The sequence below is a fragment of the Lathyrus oleraceus genome, chromosome 5 (genome assembly GCF_024323335.1).
Source record: "Lathyrus oleraceus cultivar Zhongwan6 chromosome 5, CAAS_Psat_ZW6_1.0, whole genome shotgun sequence".
In the NCBI taxonomy this organism is placed as follows: domain Eukaryota; kingdom Viridiplantae; phylum Streptophyta; class Magnoliopsida; order Fabales; family Fabaceae; genus Lathyrus; species Lathyrus oleraceus.
This window is the reverse complement of record NC_066583.1, coordinates 633200586-633220231: the sequence shown is the minus strand read 5'-3', so window position 1 is coordinate 633220231 and position 19646 is coordinate 633200586. Positions and strand designations below refer to the sequence as shown.

General features: G+C 33.5%; 4 protein-coding genes and 1 long non-coding RNA gene across 8 annotated transcripts in view; 3 read left to right on the top strand and 2 right to left on the bottom strand.

Annotated features, from left to right (window-relative positions):
- Positions 1-3833: 3833 nt before the first annotated feature.
- LOC127087415 (probable 3-beta-hydroxysteroid-Delta(8),Delta(7)-isomerase) lies at positions 3834-6586 on the top strand. 3 transcript variants are annotated; one of them, XR_007789962.1, is made up of 5 exons: positions 3834-4150; positions 5176-5319; positions 5468-5576; positions 5711-6045; positions 6182-6586. XR_007789962.1 is itself a non-coding variant. In XM_051028309.1 (4 exons), the coding sequence occupies exons 1-4, from the start codon at positions 3997-3999 to the stop codon at positions 5976-5978; spliced, it is 675 nt and encodes a 224-aa protein (XP_050884266.1). In that variant the 5' UTR covers positions 3834-3996; the 3' UTR covers positions 5979-6586. The 3 variants fall into 3 exon arrangements, 1 of the variants encoding a protein (XP_050884266.1); XR_007789961.1 differs by having other exon boundaries at positions 5711-6055; XM_051028309.1 differs by having other exon boundaries at positions 5711-6586.
- The window catches only part of LOC127087413 (uncharacterized), a 30551-nt gene continuing 17344 nt past the window's right edge, over positions 6440-19646 (bottom strand). The window contains exon 15 of the mRNA XM_051028305.1: positions 6440-6696. Coding sequence (XP_050884262.1) covers positions 6622-6696 — 75 coding nt within the window. The 3' untranslated portion in view covers positions 6440-6621. The remainder of the gene's footprint in view (positions 6697-19646) is intronic.
- LOC127087416 (diphthamide biosynthesis protein 3) lies at positions 8664-9381 on the bottom strand. Its single transcript, XM_051028310.1, has one exon. It carries the CDS (start codon positions 9165-9167, stop codon positions 8910-8912), a length of 258 nt encoding a protein of 85 aa, XP_050884267.1. The 5' UTR covers positions 9168-9381; the 3' UTR covers positions 8664-8909.
- Positions 10261-10824, top strand: LOC127085889 (probable 3-beta-hydroxysteroid-Delta(8),Delta(7)-isomerase). Its single transcript, XM_051026450.1, has 2 exons — positions 10261-10391; positions 10557-10824. Exons 1-2 carry the CDS (start codon positions 10261-10263, stop codon positions 10822-10824), a joined length of 399 nt encoding a protein of 132 aa, XP_050882407.1.
- LOC127087417 (uncharacterized) lies at positions 12541-14377 on the top strand. 2 transcript variants are annotated; one of them, XR_007789964.1, is made up of 2 exons: positions 12541-12940; positions 13998-14377. It is a non-coding gene; the product is annotated as an uncharacterized LOC127087417 (long non-coding RNA). The 2 variants fall into 2 exon arrangements; XR_007789963.1 differs by having other exon boundaries at positions 12541-13150.

Sequence of the window (19646 nt, the reverse complement as noted above, 5' to 3'; positions counted from 1 at the left end):
TTGATTAAACTAGTTTGGGGTTTCCCTCCAAGATCAAGGGTGATTTTAGATTTTTTTGTACAAGATTTCACAATGAAGATTCAGCTGAGTGAAAGCTTTGAAGAAAGAATTTTCTATTAAAGGAGTAACGGTAACCAGAGCATCGGATTGGAAATCATGGGTCACTTAATCTTGCTTAAGATCAAGGGAAGAAAAGAAGATAAAATCAACATCAAACTTATGGATTAGGGGTTTGAATTACTATTTCTCTCTTATATACTACATTTGCAAAGGTTAATTCAATATCTCAATTCTATTTGGAATTAGGGGAAGATGTACCCATAATGAGGACAATTGGGGAACTACCTAAACAAATCCCTGTGTTCTCTCTCTCTCTCTCTCTCTCTCTCTCTCCCATATTCATTTAGTGTGCAGTTTCATATACTGATGATTCTATTTGTTTTGAAGTATTTCAAACTGTTTTGTAAGATAATTGCAATCTAAGCAATTGCAATTGGTTTTTCATATTATCAACACAAAGGAAAATCAACTTGTTGTTTATTGCACATCAAGTGTTTGATAAATTGTCTTAGTCAATTTTTGTTTCCTATTTCATTGGAAATTGATTACAAAATGTGAATTGTTCAAACATTATTTTGGAAAGCATATTGATTTGTTTTCTCATCATTGTTATACGTTTTTATTACAGTTTATACACATATCTAATTCTTTCGGTAACAGTTCGGGATATACGAGTGTCGATCTAGAATTGCTTTCATTTGCCATAATAAATAATTTTATTTTAAAATAGATTTTTAAATCAAAGAAAATTTTATTTGCGATCTATTCACTCTCCTCTAGATCTTTGCCCTCGTCTAACACTCTTCTCCCTCCGGACTGATGCATGTTGCGCAATCCTCCAGTGTCTTAGTATGTCATTTCTATCAGCCATCATGCTTGTAAGTCAACTAGACAAGTGTCAGACAATTACTACAAACAACCCTACAAAAGAAAAGCAAAAACAAACCATCCAGATAAACTACGAAGATGCATCTTCGATTACTGGCAATCCAAATGTTGAAATTTGTTGGAGATGCATCTCCGGAATTTACTGCAACTTTCAGGTTCATCAATGACGGTAATGGAGACCAACAAACCCCAAAAAATAAATTTTTGATCGTTATTTTTAATTATCAAACACATTTTCAGTATGTATAAACTATGATTCATGCAAAAACTATCTATTTCTTAACCTAATAATCAATTTCTACTCATTTATACAAAAACTCAAAAAAAATTATAAAAACAAAAAACTTTCAAATTGAGAGTTTACTTCAGTGTTAAATGATGTTTTTGATGTACTTGATGTTAATGGAAGAAACTTTGAACTTGGTTGGTTGATTTTGAGAGAATGTGAGTTGTGAGAGTTTGAGAAATTTTTTAGAGTGTTTTTATAGAAAGGGGGAAGGAGAGGGGTTTTAGCATGTTTTATAATCAGTATCGTCTGGAGACGCATCTCCGCAATATTTATGAAGATGTATTTCCAAAAAAATTTAACGTTAAGTCAAACTTTAACTTACTCATAATACGTCCAGAGATGCATCTTCAGAAATTATGAACATTTTTGTATTATTACATGATAATTTAGGAAAATTTCATCCTATACCCCCACATTTATCCCCCTACCACAATAATTTTCAAAATATTTCAAATTTATCCTTGTTAATTTTACTTTTTTTTAAAACTTTTACTATTCTTTCAAGTCAGTCAAAAGCAACAATTGAGAACTCATACCACGCGAACCGGATAACATTGAGCAACGAAATCGATATGTATTTTTATCAAACCGGAAAACTTGAAGCAAAGATTTCCTTGTATTCACAAAATTAGATAACTTGTTTAATAGTCACCCGGTTCGTAATATTCAACTGAATAACTTTAACAAGTGTTTTCCGGTTTGTTTTTTTCTTAACCGGATAAATTTTTCGTAAGTGTTCCGATTTTGTAGTTTTTTAAACTGGATATCTTACCTTGAAGTGTTTCGGAAGTCATTTTTTTATTTTTTATTTTATTTTACTAATTTTTATTACATTTATATTTAGCAGGTATGGATATGCCTTTGATGATATGCGATAAAAACCAGATATGTATAGATACATACAAGACAAATAAGTACATACAAGACAAATAAGTACATACAATCTTTATTTGAAGTAGTTGGTATGACATCAACTATGGTATGAACTTGTAAGGGCTAATGATGAGGTGGAGTACCATCAACAGTTGCAACAGTTTGAGCACACATGTATGAATTTTAGACTATTTTTTTATTATGTGAAAGACACATGGTTGATTCCTCACAAACATAAATTTATTGAAGCTTGGATCAACCAAGTGTTACATTTGGGCAACACCACGACTAATAGGTAAGGTGTTTAATATTAGTCATAGTTTATTTATATTAATATTAAGTATACTGATTTAAGTTTTTTTTAGGGTTGAGTATGCGCATTGGAAACTAAAGCAGATGTTGGAGTTATGTGGTAACAAATCGGTATAACGTCATTCTTGCCTCATTGGGTTATCTTAGTTTGACTTTCTTTCCTATGACGACTTCAGATTCACCTAATGTGTCCATTTACTGCATTGGTTTTGTAGGTAAATATTCATGTTTGTTATGTTAATTATATATCTTTTATTTATGTCTTACTTATTAATTTTCTAAACATGTAAACATGAATAAAGGATTTCCGTTACCACCGATCACATTGGATTGGAAGAAGTATCGCACACCAAATGCAAATTCTTGGATGATAGGATTTGTTGGACGGTTACAACATTGGCAACACCTTACGCCTGTAGTGTCGCAATATGTTAGATTATGATTGTATTGTGATTGTTATATTTTAGTTTGTATTGACGATTGATGCCATGTTATATTGAATTCATGTTATAATTTGGATTATATTGCATCAGTCATAAAATAGTAAAGAAGTATCAAAATATATAAGTATAAAAAATAATACATAACTCTGAATAGTACATAAGTCTCATAATTCATTAGCATTAGTTACTGGTTCGCACTGAGGTATCAGTCCACTATGAGCTACATGTAGTGCTCGAAAGACCTCACTAGAAGAGACGTATCAAACGGTCCTCCGAGGAATGCTGGATGCAGTGGACGAGGCTCAGGTGCACCTATATGATCTTTCTCTCGATTCGTTGACTATTGAGGTTGTCGTCCATCACCATATCATCGATAAATGCTCCGGTCTTAGCCTCTAATGCGAGCCATTGAAAAAAAAACTTAAAAGTCAAAGACACGAATTGAAAAACTGAGAACCAAGTTCTCCATAATACTTTTCAAAACGGATAACTTCATGGTTAGCTATCCGGTGTTAAAAAATTATGAACCAAAATACTTGCGTCTAAGTTATCCGGTGTGTATTTTTCTCAAAACACGAACCAAAAAATGTACTCTTAAGTTATCCGCTGTTGAAAAACCGATGAACCAAATGTCTTCACATGGGATTCTCCGGTGTAAAAATGAAAACAACAATTTTTTCTCGCTCTTTTTGAAATTAAATGAGGGAAAAAATAAAAATTTAGAATAAAAAAATGTCTCAAAATAAATAATCCATTTCAATTTTCAATTATATTTATCATTCCTATTACATGATAAATGTACTTTACTAAAAATATTATTTTTAATATTTTATTTTCTCTTTTAATTATTTTTTTTTTAATCTATATGAAATAATGGCATGGATGATTCATGAATGATTATGGTACGCGAAAGAAGTAATAAATAGATGCATTAAGAAATTGTGTAAAAAAATACTCCATAGTATCGAGTCCGACCAGTTTTAACCCCCTCAAACTTGTAAATGGATTGAACTGGCCGGTGCAATTTAATTTCACACGATGTGATATGTATCTTAAAAAGTCACAAATTCACCCACCAAAACACTGTCACACACTCGAACTCAAAAAAGAGTCAAACACTCATTCATTCACATGGCGGGATCTCAAGCGTCACATCCTCATCCCTACGTTCCACGAGACTTGCATCTTCCTGGCTACGTTCCATGCTTCCTCTCTCAATCCAACATTCTCTCCGTCTTTGCATCCTTCACTGTCATCCTCTTTTCTCTCACATGGATCTTCTCAGGTAAACAATTCTCACTCTCAAATTTCAACTTAATTTAAGATGTTTCATTAAGAAGGAAGCGATGCAATTTCAATTGAATTCATTTGTGTTATTGAATAACACACCCATTAACTCAATTTGTTCATTCATAACAAAAGACCCTTTTTTATATTATAAAACCTATGTGGGTGCAGTTTCAATTTATTTTTTGCTTTGTTGCTATGGGTGCTTTAGTTTTACATTTTGCTTTGACATCAATTTGTATTTGGGTTGGTTTGCTATAGTATGGTCAAATTGGTTGGAACAGAAATCACTTGATTTTCCATGAAATTTTTTAGGTCAAATCATATTGTTGAGCCTGCCGAGATCTATGTAGCACCGGCACATCTGGTAAAATGCGTGTCCGTGTCACGGTCAGCCACAGACACGAGACACTTGTAATTATGTTCAATTTTTTTTCCTTCAAATTATTACCCTTGTCCTGTGTCCGTGCTTCATAGGCCAAGATTTTGCCTTGTTAAAGTTGACAGTTCAAATATGTTGGGGTTAACAACCAATGTTTAGGATCTCATCATCATGTGCATAATCTTGTTGGACACAATCATAAACAAATATGGTGCTTTTGTGCATCAAAGTATGTTGATATTTAATTTCAAATGCGTTGGGTTTCTGGTCATTAGTTGTTAGGATTTGTATTTTTTAGTACTTTTTGTTCATTGAGTTGCTGCTTGTATTTGGTAAACTCAGGGGACAGGAATTGTAACCTATTGGTCACAATGTGCTTCTTGGCTATACATAGCATAATTAGGATTCTTTAGCAAACAGAGTATATGATAAGACACAAAAACTAAATTCGAAGTTTAATTTTCGGTTATAAAACTCAAAGTTGAGTGTTATTGTGGTTGCAGCCGTGATAGTTGATGATAGATAGAATCACAAGTTTCAGGATTTTTGCTATGCTTTCCACTATCATTGCTATTTGAATTTCTGTCATCTTGAAATGGATTTACGTTTTCTGATTTTGTTTAAATGACTGAAATCCGCAGGACGCCTCAAGAAAACAAAAGTCGATAGGCTGCTAATTTTCTGGTGGGCATTCACTGGTCTCACACACATAGTTCTTGAGGGTTATTTTGTCTTCGCACCAGAGTTTTTCAAGGATAACACCGGATTCTACCTTGCTGAAGTTTGTAAGTCATTTTTCGTTGTAATTTGACGTTGAACACATATACAACATTGTTAGAATTTACAACACCTTTTGAGAAATTTACAGTTAAGGCTTGTTTGGGTTTGACTTATTTGAACTTGTCTAATTCATGAGTTTTTCTGCTATAATAGGGAAGGAATATAGCAAAGGAGATTCAAGGTATGTAGGAAGGGATGCAGGAGTAGTAACGGTTGAAGGACTAACAGCAGTTTTGGAGGGTCCAGCTAGTCTTCTGGCTGTGTAAGTTAAACTCAAGAGTAATTAATTCGGACGTATTCTAATGATATGATGCATCAACTAGCAAGATTATGTTCTATCTTGTTCGATTTTTCATTTTAAATCTCACTGTTTGTGTTTTCTAATATGGATGACAGATACGCAATAACTACCGGTAAATCATACAGCTACATACTTCAATTTGCGATTTCTTTGGGTCAGCTATATGGAACTGCTGTATATTACATAACAGCAATTTTGGAAGGCGATAATTTTTCTACAAATTCATTTTACTACTATGCATACTACATTGGAGCAAATTTCTCTTGGATTGTAATACCCTCGATCATTTCCATCCGCTGCTGGAGGAAGATTTCTGCTGCGTTTCAAGTTCAAAGCCAGACAAAAAAGCATAAAAGTCGTTGATGCTGACTTGCTGATGATCTTGGAACAAAGAATAATGAAAACTATGATGGCTGAGACGAAAGAGAATGTTAAGAATTGTATCAATTGATTTTCATTGAATTGCATATCTTCAAAATATCAATTTAGACTTTTAACTTTTAGACCATTCTCATTACTTATGGTTCAATCACTCGTAACACGCTTATACGATTTTGTATGTGCAGCTTATAAATGAGGGGCAGAAGAGGGTTGTGATAACAGACAGGATGTGGGCAAGGTTACTGTCCTCCACCCATCAGCCCAGTTTTGTGAATCCTCTACATATCACAGAAGAAGCAAAAGCAGAATGAACAGAACACATCAGAAGTAGAAGAAAGTGTGCTAAGTCATAGTTATAAATTATAATAATGCCTTTAAAATTGGCGAGTTACTTCAGCAAATTTAATGCTTGTAACAACAAATTACATAATTGACACAAGACAAACAAAACTATATCTATATTTACAAACTTCTGAAAGTGTCAAATTGTACATCTTACAAAACAAAGAGATCTGCACAATTTTAGCAGCTTGTTTTAATTGTATTTATCTACTGAATACTACATTAATAAACTCCTTCAGATTCTTGCATCCTACTATTTTAATATTTTCTAGACCTTCAGTTCCTAAGGCTTTGGTACTACACAGGTTTTGTAACCCAACTTTGCCAATGCGTGTACTCTTTTGTCGATTCTAGGAACCTGCATCATTAAAGAATCAAACAACCAGGTTAATGCTCGATACAATAAATAAATAAACAAAAGTGTTACAATTTGGCTTGAAACAAAGAATGATTCTAAAAGCACGGCAACTAAACAACCATATCTATAGAAATACAAAGCATCCAAGACGGTGTCATCTTCCAATTCAACATCGCAGATAAACCAAGCATTAAAGACAGTTCAAAAGTCCATTTAAAGAAGATTGATCCTCAGATTTTTGAAAAAATAATGCATACCTGCAACAACAGTGTACTCTTCCCAACACCAGGATCTCCACTAACTAAATTCAAAGAACCTTCAAAACCACGGTAGTAAATTAATTACCCATGAAAAACAAATTCATTATGTGCCAAAACATCAAATAAACCTGAAATAAGGAAGATACTTGGAATAAGGAAGATATCACAACTTCTTGAACAAGCAGCAGGAAGCATTTTTATACAACAACCAAGTGTTACCCCACTAAATAGGATCGGCTTCATGGATCAAACGATGTCATAATATTTTGTCATATATCATATATCTATCTATCAAACTCATTAATCTTTATGTCTTTCTTAATAATTTCTTTAAGTCTTCCTCTTCCTCTAGAGCTTTAATTACCCTCCATGTGACATACTCTCGTTACTACATAATCTACAAGTCTTTGGTCCATGTACCTAAACCACCTGAGTCTGGCTACCACTGTCTTTTCTACGATATGAGCTACCCTAACTCTCTTTCTCTCTAATGTTGTCATTCTTAATCCTATCTTGTCTAATCTTTCCACACTTTCAAAGCATCATTCTCATCTCTGCTAAGCTTATTTTATTTCCGGGTTGGTTTATTATCGTTCAACACTTTGGCCCATACAATATAACCGGTTTTACAGTTGGAAGCATTATTATGAAAACTCAAACATCATGCTGATTGATAAGGAGAAAAAAAGGAACAGAAACAGTGGTCCATTAATGATCCATTCACTAACATAAGTCACCAAATGCAGTGACTCTTTTGTATTAGTCCTACCCAAAAAATAGACAAACATAGTTAATGAAAAACGGCAAATAAGAAAATTGGACCGAACCTGGTACAAGACCACTGCCAAGCACAATAGAAACTTCATCTCCAAAAGAGCCAGACCTGATAACAGATAGAACTACTGAGGCATGGTATTATAATCAAATCCAACTCATGTATTCTACTATTTTCCGAAAATTCCTTAGTCGGTTAATAAATACTCGCAAAATCATCAAGATTAGTCCATCAAAATTTCAATCAACCCCTAAACCTCCAAATAGCAATCAACAACTAAATCATCTAAAACCCACAGAATCCCAAACATACAACACAACACCATTATAATAAAAAAAGAAAGAAACTTACAAAGGAAATCGCCAACCCTTCTCATTGAATCCACTGTTAACTTCACTCAATTTAACTGGTTGCAACTGATCAGCTCGCTGTGGGAGCCAAGTTCTCATTGCATCTTCAGAAACTGATAAACCACTTCTAAGCTTACTACTATCAACAGCATCACTAGCTTTCGCTTCATGAAGCTCTTTCATTGTGCCAACCATGTTACAAGAAGGACAAGTTCCCCACCATTGTCCTGCAGTATACCCATAATCGTAACAAACCCAGTGAGTTTTCACCTTCCCAGTGCCCCTCTTCGCCGTCGTTCCCGTCCTAACTATGCTTCTATTCTTCAAATTCAGCATGCTCCCATTTTCACTCTTGCCTTTCACTTACAAATTATATAGGCACATTCAGCTTTGATTGATGAAGTGTAAAAAATGCTAAAACATAGTAACTGACTAGAGAGTACTTGAATTTCAACCATAGAGCCGTCCTAAAAAGTTAAATATCAGCTTCATGCAACGATTCCACTTAATTTACAAAGTTCAGAGGTTCAACTTTTACTTATACTAAACTCAAACTGTTGAGCATATTCGGATACCCAAAAATTGAATAGCAATTAATGTTTTTCATTCTCTCCATAATTATCTACACATCTGGGGAATTCTCCCAAATTGTGTTTGTATAATCCAATAGACAGGTAAAATAAATCAAAAAAGTACACACAGTTGCAATAAAACAAATCATGTAATCTACCCAAATTGTAAAACGAACTAAACAAAAGTTACATAGATTAAAACTACTAAGTCGTAATGATTGATTATATTCATAAGAAGTTGTGAAAAAACTGAAATTCAAGCAACGGTGACAGCTTGTTTGGAGGGCTGAAGACCCTTGTTTGTTCTATTTTGATCAGAATCGCCAAGAAAATCTTCCATGTTGTAGATAACAGTGATGTAGAGGGAGCAACTAGGGCAGCCAGCAATCTCCTCGCCAAGCTTGAGATCTTCCTTTGTGATCTGGAACAAATCCCCACATGGACAAGGATACGTGTATGACTGCAACTCCTCGTTCCACTCCATGTCTTCGATTTCTACATCATCGTACGACATAGCTTTGTTCTGATTTTTTCTGCACAGCAGAAGGAGAAGGAGGGACGGTGAGGAAGGAACAATACCAAGAAACGGCGAGCTTGAATTACAGTTGCCGCCGGAAGCTGCCGGAAGCTTTGTTAGGTTAAAGAAAAAGAAGGAATAATAACAACTCAAATTTTGCACACGTGTTACTAAATCTATGATAGGTTTAGGTTTATAAAGGGTGTCCTCTTATTTTTCACCGGAGTTTTTTTTATAAGGGAACTTCTAATTATTTTATACTAATTTAATTTAAGTTAAAAATATATTTTTTTTTTCTTGTTAATATTTAAATTATAAAGTTATTCTTGTGGGGGTGGGTATAGGTTTCACGGCATGGACAAGTTTAAGCGGCACTATAGACATGGGCTTGAACAACATGATATGGGTCGGATTCACTGGGGTTCATATATTAGAATTTATTATGCTATTCCCAATATTTGACTTGGCGGCTTCTTCAATTTTCGATAATATTTTATCTTTGAACATTTTTAGCAAAATAGTGTGCACTAAAAAATCCACTAGTAAAAAATTTAGTATAAATTAAAAAATTTAATAGTATATTTAAAAAGTCTGGGAAGCATTTTTATCGGTATTTTATTTTTGTAATATTTGATATTTTTTATATAAGTATAAAAAATTTAATTTTATTTTGAAAATTTAGATATTTTATGGTACTTTTAAAAATTCAAAATTACTAAATAAGGGCATTACAGTGATAGCAATACTCATGTCAGAGTGGAAGATAAGATTTTGGATGTGACGTGATAAAATCTCTTGAGATAGATAAGGTACACTAAGAGGAGAATGCAGATGACATGTAGCAATCAAGTTAGACAGGGTGCAAGCGTTTTGATTCATGGATATTCATAAAGATATATCCATGAGATATATCACATTATAGTCTATGGAATTTTGTTCAATCTTCGAGCTATCGAGGAACAAGACATGAATCCCTAAATGATTAAAGGTGGTGCAAAAGATGTCAGATCGCAATATACAAGAAGGACCAAAATAAAATAACGTTCATGATTGGGCATGCCAACTAAAAGTAGAATGTGAGGTCTTTTTGATGAGTTTTTCTGCTATAATATGGAAGGAATATAGCAAAGGAGATTCAAGGTATATAGGAAGGGATGCAGGAGTAGTAACGGTTGAAGGACTAATAGCAGTTTTGGAGGGTTCAACTAGTTTTCTGGCTGTGTAAGTTAAACTCAAGAGTAATTAATTCGGATTCGAGCATGCTTTTGAAACTTCAAATCGAACGTATTCTAATGATATGATGCATCAACTAGCAAGATTATGTTCTATCTTGTTCGATTTTTCATTTTAAATCTCACTGTTTGTGTTTTCTAATATGGATGACAGATACGCAATAACTACCGGTAAATCATACAGCTACATACTTCAATTTGCGATTTCTTTGGGTCAGCTATATGGAACTGCTGTATATTACATAACAACAATTTTGGAAGGCGATAATTTTTCTACAAATTCATTTTACTACTATGCATACTACATTGGAGCAAATTTCTCTTGGATTATAATACCCTCGATCATTTCCATCCGCTGCTGGAGGAAGATTTCTGTTGCGTTTCAAGTTCAAAGCCAGACAAAAAAGCATAAAAGTCGTTGATGATAACATACTCCCTTTGTTCCTTTATAAGTGACACTTTTTAGAGAAAAAATAGTTTCTTTTTAAGTGTCATTTCAAGGTTCAATGTAGTATTAATTGTAGTATTGTCAAAATTACCCATAAACATTTATTATATATAGAGAGAAAAAGATTAAATGAATTACTAAAAAGTTAGGGGTATTGTAGAAAAAAACATAATCATTATTTAAAAAGTAACAACAATTATTAGTTGTCTTGGTATGTGTAAAAGTCAAAAAACGACACTTATAAAGGAACGGATGGAGTATGTTATCTTATCCACAATACAAAACTAACTCTCCTGGAGCTGCATGAACGAGAGTTAAAGTGTTTCTATGTTGATCCTAAATATGTAAAGGATACGGTCATTGGAAATCAGTGGTTGGATATAGGATTATTACAGGTTTGGTACACGTAAGTATATAGAACTGAATATCTCATTATGGTTTTGTACATTCATCGGATACTTACTTTTTGAATTCATTATGGATCATGGATCATGGAATAGATGAGAAATACTTGACGTCGAATCAAGTTTTCGCGTTGCAATGGTATGAGTTTTATTTGGGAAATAACTTGACGTTGGATCAAGTACTTTTTGTTTCTTTTGAAATGTTTTATTTATCATTTTATTTTTATATTTTTAATTAGCATGCATGATGAATTAACTAAAACAATTAACCTAAGCTATTACATATTCACGGGGTGGAGGGACATATGACCCACTATGAGGGATAATCCATACAATACAACATAAATGAAAATGGAAAGAATTATACAAATTACAAACCGTGTACCATGCCTAAAGCATACAAGTGGCATGATACTTCAAACAATACAAGGATATTGGATAGGTTGGAAGCATGACTAGCTAGAAGTGTGCTTGAATCTCAAAGTTATATGTGGAAACAAAACAACAAATGGGGTTAGTATGAGATCAAGTCAAATGAGAATGAAGTAACAAGTGTAAGCATATTCAAGGATTTAAATCAATTCAAATTATAATGGATTAATCAATGATAAGTAATCAAAGATCTATCATGGGATCATGGCAAATAAAATTAAGCATACAAGGCATTCATCACCTAAATTGAAATGAGATTTTCAATTTAATCAATATGATCACAAAACATATGAATCGATTAAATGGACAATTAAAGTGAATATTAATTCTAAGCACTAAAGTCTACCTAAACATGAATTAGGATCCAACTAATCAAATGAGAAATTAGTAATCTAAATCACAACTTCATTCTAACCTACATGGACATGAACAATCATCATACAAAAGTCAAATTGAATGAAAATTTAGCCTAAAGTCTAATCATGGCAAAATCAAATGTTAATCACATTAATCCACACAAAATCCACAAAATGAAATAACCAAAGTCTAAGGACTAAAATCTAATCATGGCAAGATTAACCAATGAAATATTTCTGGAAAATTAAGAAAAAACTAAATCTAATCTAAAATTTGATTAAACCTAATTAACTAATCAAGCGACTAGTGAACTAATCCTAATATCTAAAATCTAAAGATCAAGAAATTACCTAATTCTAACAAGATTAAACTAATCTAATAAGCAAGATTAATATAAAAAATTGGAATTAAAACTCTAATCAAGTTTTAAGAAATAATTAAGAAAAACTAATGGACATGGGCCAGCTTAGGGGTACGAAAACGGAGGGGTGTGTGTGGAATGTTTGGGCCAAAGGCCCAAAGTCCTAACACCAAACCATGTCTGAATATTGCCATGGCCTCAAGAACCACACTGAACCCGTTCTTTCTCCAACAACAACAATCTTCGGCGCCTTAAAACCATGTTCACAACTCAAAAAAACGACGGCGAGATCCCAGTAATCGATGACGAAACATCAAATAAACCAAATACGGTTCTTACCCATAAAGATCTCGAGCTCCTAACGCAACAAACTCGTGCAAGCAAACGCTTATATGGTCTCTGAAGGAAGATTCAAGGATCGAATTTCACCATCACGAACCAAATCCGTGTTCAAATTCGTCGTCAAGCCAAATTCGACCATTTCTTATTCTTCCGCGTGAATTAACGAGATTGAAGGAAGAAAAAGAACCTACCGGGTAAAGCGTTTCGACCCTTCTCTTTGTGTGTATTGCGCGCTTCTGTTTTGATTTTCTACTTTGATCTCGACTTTCTGTTACGAGCTTCATTTATGTGTCATTGTTGTTCGTAATCTCGTTGCCTTCTTGATGGGCGGATTGAGGCATAATGATGAATGGCAAAGAATGAAAATGTTGAATTGTTGTTCTTTAATTCACAATTGTGAAAAGGTGAGAGCATTTTCTTTTTCAAATTGCAGTGCCTTTTTTATCCCTTTTCTCCTAATTTTTTCTGCTCCATCTTAACTCTTTGTTGTGAGCTTCTTCTTCCTCTTCTTCTAGGTGTAGCTTATGTTTCTGATGTGGTTCTTCGAAGGTTGTTATCGAAGTTGGAGAGTGGAGGGAGTTCTGGAAAATTATGCAGGTTGAGGGTTTTGGAAGATAGTTTTTCAGAGCATTCGGTGAGCAGGGTTCTGTGGAGTTGTTGAGGGAAGTTCTTAGAGGAGGTGTTGGAAGGTTGTAGAAGTTGGTTATTCTGTTGAAAGAGTTTGGTTTCTGTTGTGGAAGCTAGAGGTACTGTGAGGGGGTTTTGAAGGAGGTTAGTTGAGTTGGTTATGAGGAAGTGGAGTGAAGTTCCAGGTTCGGTTGGTTTAAGAGGTTAGGATTCAGTTGATCATTGGCAAGTTGTTAGGGAAGTTTGTGAGGGTGTAAGGTTGAGGTGAAAAATGGTTGCAAACTCAGTTCAAAGGGTGTAGAGGGAATTCCATTCCGGTTGAGGAGGTTTGGCTGAGGTAGTTAGGGGAGTCGAATTCGGTTACCATTCAGTTGGAAGTTTTATAGAGGTTGGAAAAAACTTGTTTAGTTAGTTATGAGGGTTGTTATGGATTTGTTAGGATGGTTTTCACAATTAGGAAATCTGTTAAATTCTATTAAGTGGTTAGTGTTAGGATTCTATTATTATTATGTTAGAGTGTTAGAACTAAATGTGGTTATGAATTTATGTTGCATATTATACTGAGTTTTATGCTGAAAAAACTTCTGTTTTGGACATGTTTGGACTGAAATTTTGTCATTGCAGGTTGCCTTGATGATGCGGTACATGATCTGGCTCAGGTCCCATGGTTGGCTAGGACTGTTTTAGAGTCTTGGTGTTCATGTTTTGGCATGGTAATTGAAGTGTGTGGGCTGCTAGGAACCCATGGTTTTGGAGTTTTGGACATGTTGGTTACCAAGTAGTTATTGGATTTTGGTTTTTGTAGGATTATCTCTGCAATGTTAGTTAAAAATTGTATGTGATATTGGAATTGAAAATTGTATAGAGTTTGTATGACACAATGAAATCTAAAATTTGAATTGTAATGGTTTTAGCAATTGATTGAAATTTGTACATGGATTGTGAGATTGAACGTATGGAATTTTGACATGGTTGAAGTTTGAATGAAGGTTTAAATTGGATTAGGGTTTGAGATTGAATGTAATTTAGGTTTAATGTTTGTAAATCTCGTAACTTTGGATTGAAGTTGTGAATTGTTTTGAAATTGTGAACATATGTAAATTGAAATGTATGGAAAGTTGGAATTGAATGGAAAGTTTGAATTTGAGATTGAAATGAAAAAAAGCTTAATATACATGTTTGTATGGTTTATGTACTTGTTTGTAGTTGAATGAAAATGTGAATTGGATTAAATGAATGTAATCACATGGTATTAGGTCATGATGTGAGATTATGGTAAATTTAAGTGAATGTGTTACAATAGCTTGTGAAATGGTTATGGTTTGTATGATCATGGATTTAAATGGGCATTGCTAGAAAATGATTTTGGTTTCAAAATGAAGCATGTATGGATTATGGAAGAATGGAAATAGGGATTAAGGTTTGGGATATGAAAATGGTGAGTTGACTTTGGTCATTTGATTGACCAAAAAGTCAACAGTTGACCAAAAGTCAACTTATGTAGAAAATGATCATTTCTTTTATAATTTGATGGTTTATGATGAGTGGAAATAGGTTGATACAAATGGAATTAACACCTTGAATGATCTTGTATGATTTGATATTTGTAATGAATGATATTGATATGAACTTGAATGAATTAATATGAACATGTATGGTGACCAACTATGGACCAAAGATATACACATAAACCAAGAAAAACAGACATAAGACAAGTTTGAATGAATCTTATTAGGCCTTATCAAGCTTGAATGGACAACGATAAGTATGGATCAAAGATCCATGGACCAAATCAACAAACAATCAAAATGGCATGAAATGAACTTGAAGAACCTTGACCCGATGGAAATAAACCAAAGGATAGCAATAGGAACAAACCAAAGAATACAAATACATGATGCACATGTGGGCTCAACACCAAGGAACCAACAAGAATAGCCATGAACAAAAGGTTGTGGGATGAAGCTTGACCAAGTAAGAGGATCAAACATCAATGGAATGCAAATGGATCAGATGAAACCAGGGTTATGGAGCCATGATGAAATGAGGATCCCAAAAGTAGGGTTTTGCTTCACCGAGAAGCCATATTTGAATCTCCAATGTTGAGCACACTACACCAGTTCTAAGAGATACCTCGAATTATGGTTTGATTGTTGAACCACCTCCAGTTGCAGAGAAACCTTAGTTTCCACTAGGTGCAAGCACAAAGCTTTGAATTCATGATACATTTCCTTTTGTATTGGACCAATGGTTATGCAAATGAAATGAATGATATGAAGATATGCATACGACTAAAGTTAGTGACCTAGATGAACTTTGTGAAGGGTATGGTGAATTTTGGGGTATGACAAGTATGACAGGTATGATAGATGCAATCTCACCTCGTACCTTATTATTTTGATGCTTTCTAATGTGAATCCATAACCACCAGCAATGATCTTTGATTTGTTCCAATCATCACCTTCAAATCGATCAAATTTGACAATATGAAGTTACATATAAAAAATTAAATAAGAAAATACGTTTAAAAATATTAATTTCAAAATTTAGGTTAAATGAACTTACCTTAAATCAGAAATTAAACTAGTGGATAATATTACTAATATTTGTTCAGACGTTTTGCATTGGTTCCACTCAAAACAAAGTTATAATAAAGAAAAACATATTGAAATGGTGAGGTTCAAGAATGGAGAAAAACTACAATTTTAAGAAGGTAATAGAGTGACTAAAAATTTAAATAACTAACTTAAAAAGTAGAAAACTCATACTGAAATTTGAGGTTAATCAAAGAAATTGTTTTGCATTGTTGTTTGACATCAGAATCTCTTTTCTTCCATCAATATTGTATTTTCTCTCCTTGATTCTTTTCTGCCTTCTACACGCAGCACGGCAGCAGTATCCTTATTTTTTCTATTTTTAATTTAATTATGTATTTTTTATGGGTTTGACCCTATATCATATCTTTATTGTGTTTTTTTTCACTTTCTTTCTAAACATGATATTTAATTAACACAAATGCTATATCCTTAATTAATTTATTATATTATTTTTAACTAAAATATTATATTATCCTCTAAAATACTCACATTTAAATACCTTTAATTTTTTATAAGGTATGAAATAATTAAATATATTTTCAACACTCTAAATTAACCATTATGTAAATTTAAGATGTATAAAATTATTACATCGTAACAAAGAAATTAATCACAATATAATTTATATTTAAAAATAATTATTTATAAAATAATATACTAAAAATATGATTCACGTTTATTATTAATATAAGGCACACAAAATATCATAATAAATAATAATGCACATTTTGTAACACCCCGATAAAATATGATAATTATTTAATTTAAGTTTAATAGTATATTATGATGATAATATGAATGAGAGGGTATTATTTTTCAAAATAAAAGATAAACCATTCATAGATATTATTATTAGTATAATTATTAATTTAATTAAATAATTGGAATATTATTGGATTATTATTATTGGAATTATAAGTTGGAATCAGTAAAGAGTCCCAATTAGAAAAGGGTTTTTCACGTGAAAACAGAGAAGCGGCTGGAAAGTGGAGAAAGGGAGAAGAAGAGGCTAGGGCTCAGGAGGAGAATTCACGATTGTTGAAGGTCAAAGAATCAATTGCCGGATTAACTCAGGTAAGGGGGGTTTATCGTCGTTTAATGGGTATTATGGGTTAACATGTAATGGGTAGTAATAAGCCATTGAATTGACCCTAATTGGGATGATGAATGCTGCAAATTGTGATGAACAAATTATGTTAAAACTGTAATTGAATCTATATTTGGGTGAGTTGTAAATTTCTGGACGCGTAGCTTTTTACGGAATCGAAATCGGAGGTCCGGAAGTCCTCCAACGGCGAAAAATGCGGGGAAATCTGCATTCTGTTTCGTGTTAGCGCAGGAACAACTTTCTGTTTTACGTTAACCGGTTAACTCAGGGTGTTAACCGGTTAACACTGTTATGATAATTAAAAGAATTGATGTCTGTCTTGCGTTAACCGGTTAACCCAGGGCGTTAACCGGTTAACACTGTTATAATTTGCCAAAAAGCGTATTCTGTCTTGCGTTAACGGGTTAACCCAGGGCGTTAACAGGTTAACACTGTTGAAAAACTGTTAAATTTGTATTCTGTCTTGCGTTAACGGGTTAACCCAGGGCGTTAACAGGTTAACACTGTTGAAATACTGTAAAAATTGTATTCTGTTTTGCGTTAACCGGTTAACCCAGGGCGTTAACCGGTTAACACTGTTTGAAAGTGGAAAATTGATATTCAAATATTGTGTACATATTTGATGATTGGCCTATATTGGTGAATGATATATTGCATGTATGATATAATAGGGATCATTTCCCGTGGTTTTGAGCAGTATAGGTATTAGTAGAGTGTGCTAATACTGTGATTTATTATTTGGCATGGCATGATATGATTCTGTGACAAATATGCTGATGATGTATGACGGTATGCATAATGCTGTGAATATATCTATTATGTATGCAAGTGTGGATGGACTGTTTATGGCTTAGAGTGTGAGCATATGTCCGTTGTGGATTGTTGTTGATGTTTGCATGCTAGGTGATTTAGCGTGCATAGCATAGCCTTTATGGTGGTAGCTAATTCCCATGGTGAGGAATTAGTGAGTGAGTCACTAGGTCTCAAATGAGTGGGGCTAGTGAGCTTGGTAACCGTATCTGGGTTTGATCGGTGAGGTTGAACTATGTGTTCACGAATAGTCGGTACCGCATGCATGGAGTCTCATTTCATAATGTATGTATGGCGTATAATATGAATGGATGTATTCCAATATTATACGTGTGTTTTGTGTTTGTGTTGAGTATGATTATGAGTGATGTTGCCGTTGCTGAATGTGTGATATGATTAGGGTGATGAATGTGTTAATTTACTTAGCATTACATGATATTTTATAATGCTTATTATATCGATTGAGGAACTCACCCTTACAACTATGTTTCAGGTAACGAGCAGTGATTGAGTAGAAGCTAGTGCTTGGAGTCTAGTGTAGTTCCTTAGTGGGTCATGCTCTGGTATATGTAACATCGGGACGGGATGTTTACTTTGTTTTCATTTGTGGTTGTTGAACAACTTTACATGTAATGTGTTACATGGTTTGCATGTTGTTGGATTTCTATCCGCTGCGAATTGTGCAATGTTTTATTTTGATTAATAAATGAGCATGACAAGATATTTTGGTGAATGGTGTGAAGTGTCAAGTGTGACACCCTGAAATTGCATATCTACTCTGATTTATATTATGTTGTTTTAATTAATTATTGAGGTATTTTAGAAGGGTGTTACACATTTACCTCAAATCGTCTAAAATATAATAGCTACTAATTCATATCATGAAAATATATATGGATATTAGAAAATATAACTTATTAAAATTAGGGATGTTACATCCATAATGATGAAATTTGTCGAGTATTTGATTAAATGACAATTGTTGAGAATCCGTTATCGTATCTCTGTGTGTCTAATATGATCACACATGTTGTATATTTATATGCAAAAGAGGTATACACAACAGGTAATAATATAATTTACACTTATGACTAATTGAATATCAATCAATACCAATTGATTAATAACGGATTCTTAACACTCCCCCTCAAGACGAATTGTATATATTGTATGATTCGAGCTTGTTACAAATATAATTCACTCAAGAACCCTTGAGAGACTTGGTAAACATATCGGCTAGTTGATCTTCAGATTTAACAAATTTTGTGGTTATTTCTCCTGATAGTACCTTGTCTCTTACATAGTGACAATTTATTTTTATGTGCTTGATTCGTTTCTGAAAAACCAGATTGGATGCAATGTGAAATGTCGCTTGATTGTCGCAGTTGAGTTTTGTGGCATGAAGGTCTTCCAACCTAAGTTTTGAGAGCAAATTCTCAAGTCGTGCAAGTTCCTTTGATGCTGCTACCATAACACGATATTCAGCTTCAACATTAGATAGTGCAATTGTGTTTTATTTCTTACTCCTCCATGAGATCATACTTCCTCCAATAAGAACATAATATCCAGAAGTGGATCTCCTATTCGACGATGATCATGCTCAATTTGCATATGAATAACACGTGATTTTAGCATCACCCTTATCTTCATATAATATGCCTATTCCTGATGCATTATTTATATATCTGAGAATCTGAGTAACTGCATTCCAATGAGTATCACAAGGAGCGTTCATGAACTGACTCACAATACTCACTG

Bases quoted from the DNA above. Each gene is read 5' to 3' on its own strand.
- LOC127087415 (XM_051028309.1), top strand. From the start codon at position 3,997: ATGGCGGGATCTCAAGCGTCACATCCTCATCCCTACGTTCCACGAGAC. The intron at 5,320-5,467 runs GTAAGTCATTTT...CTGCTATAATAG, and splicing joins ATTCTACCTTGCTGAAGTTT to GGAAGGAATATAGCAAAGGA. The intron at 5,577-5,710 runs GTAAGTTAAACT...TATGGATGACAG, and splicing joins CCAGCTAGTCTTCTGGCTGT to ATACGCAATAACTACCGGTA.
- LOC127087416 (XM_051028310.1), bottom strand. From the start codon at position 9,167: ATGTCGTACGATGATGTAGAAATCGAAGACATGGAGTGGAACGAGGAG.
- LOC127085889 (XM_051026450.1), top strand. From the start codon at position 10,261: ATGAGTTTTTCTGCTATAATATGGAAGGAATATAGCAAAGGAGATTCA. The intron at 10,392-10,556 runs GTAAGTTAAACT...TATGGATGACAG, and splicing joins TCAACTAGTTTTCTGGCTGT to ATACGCAATAACTACCGGTA.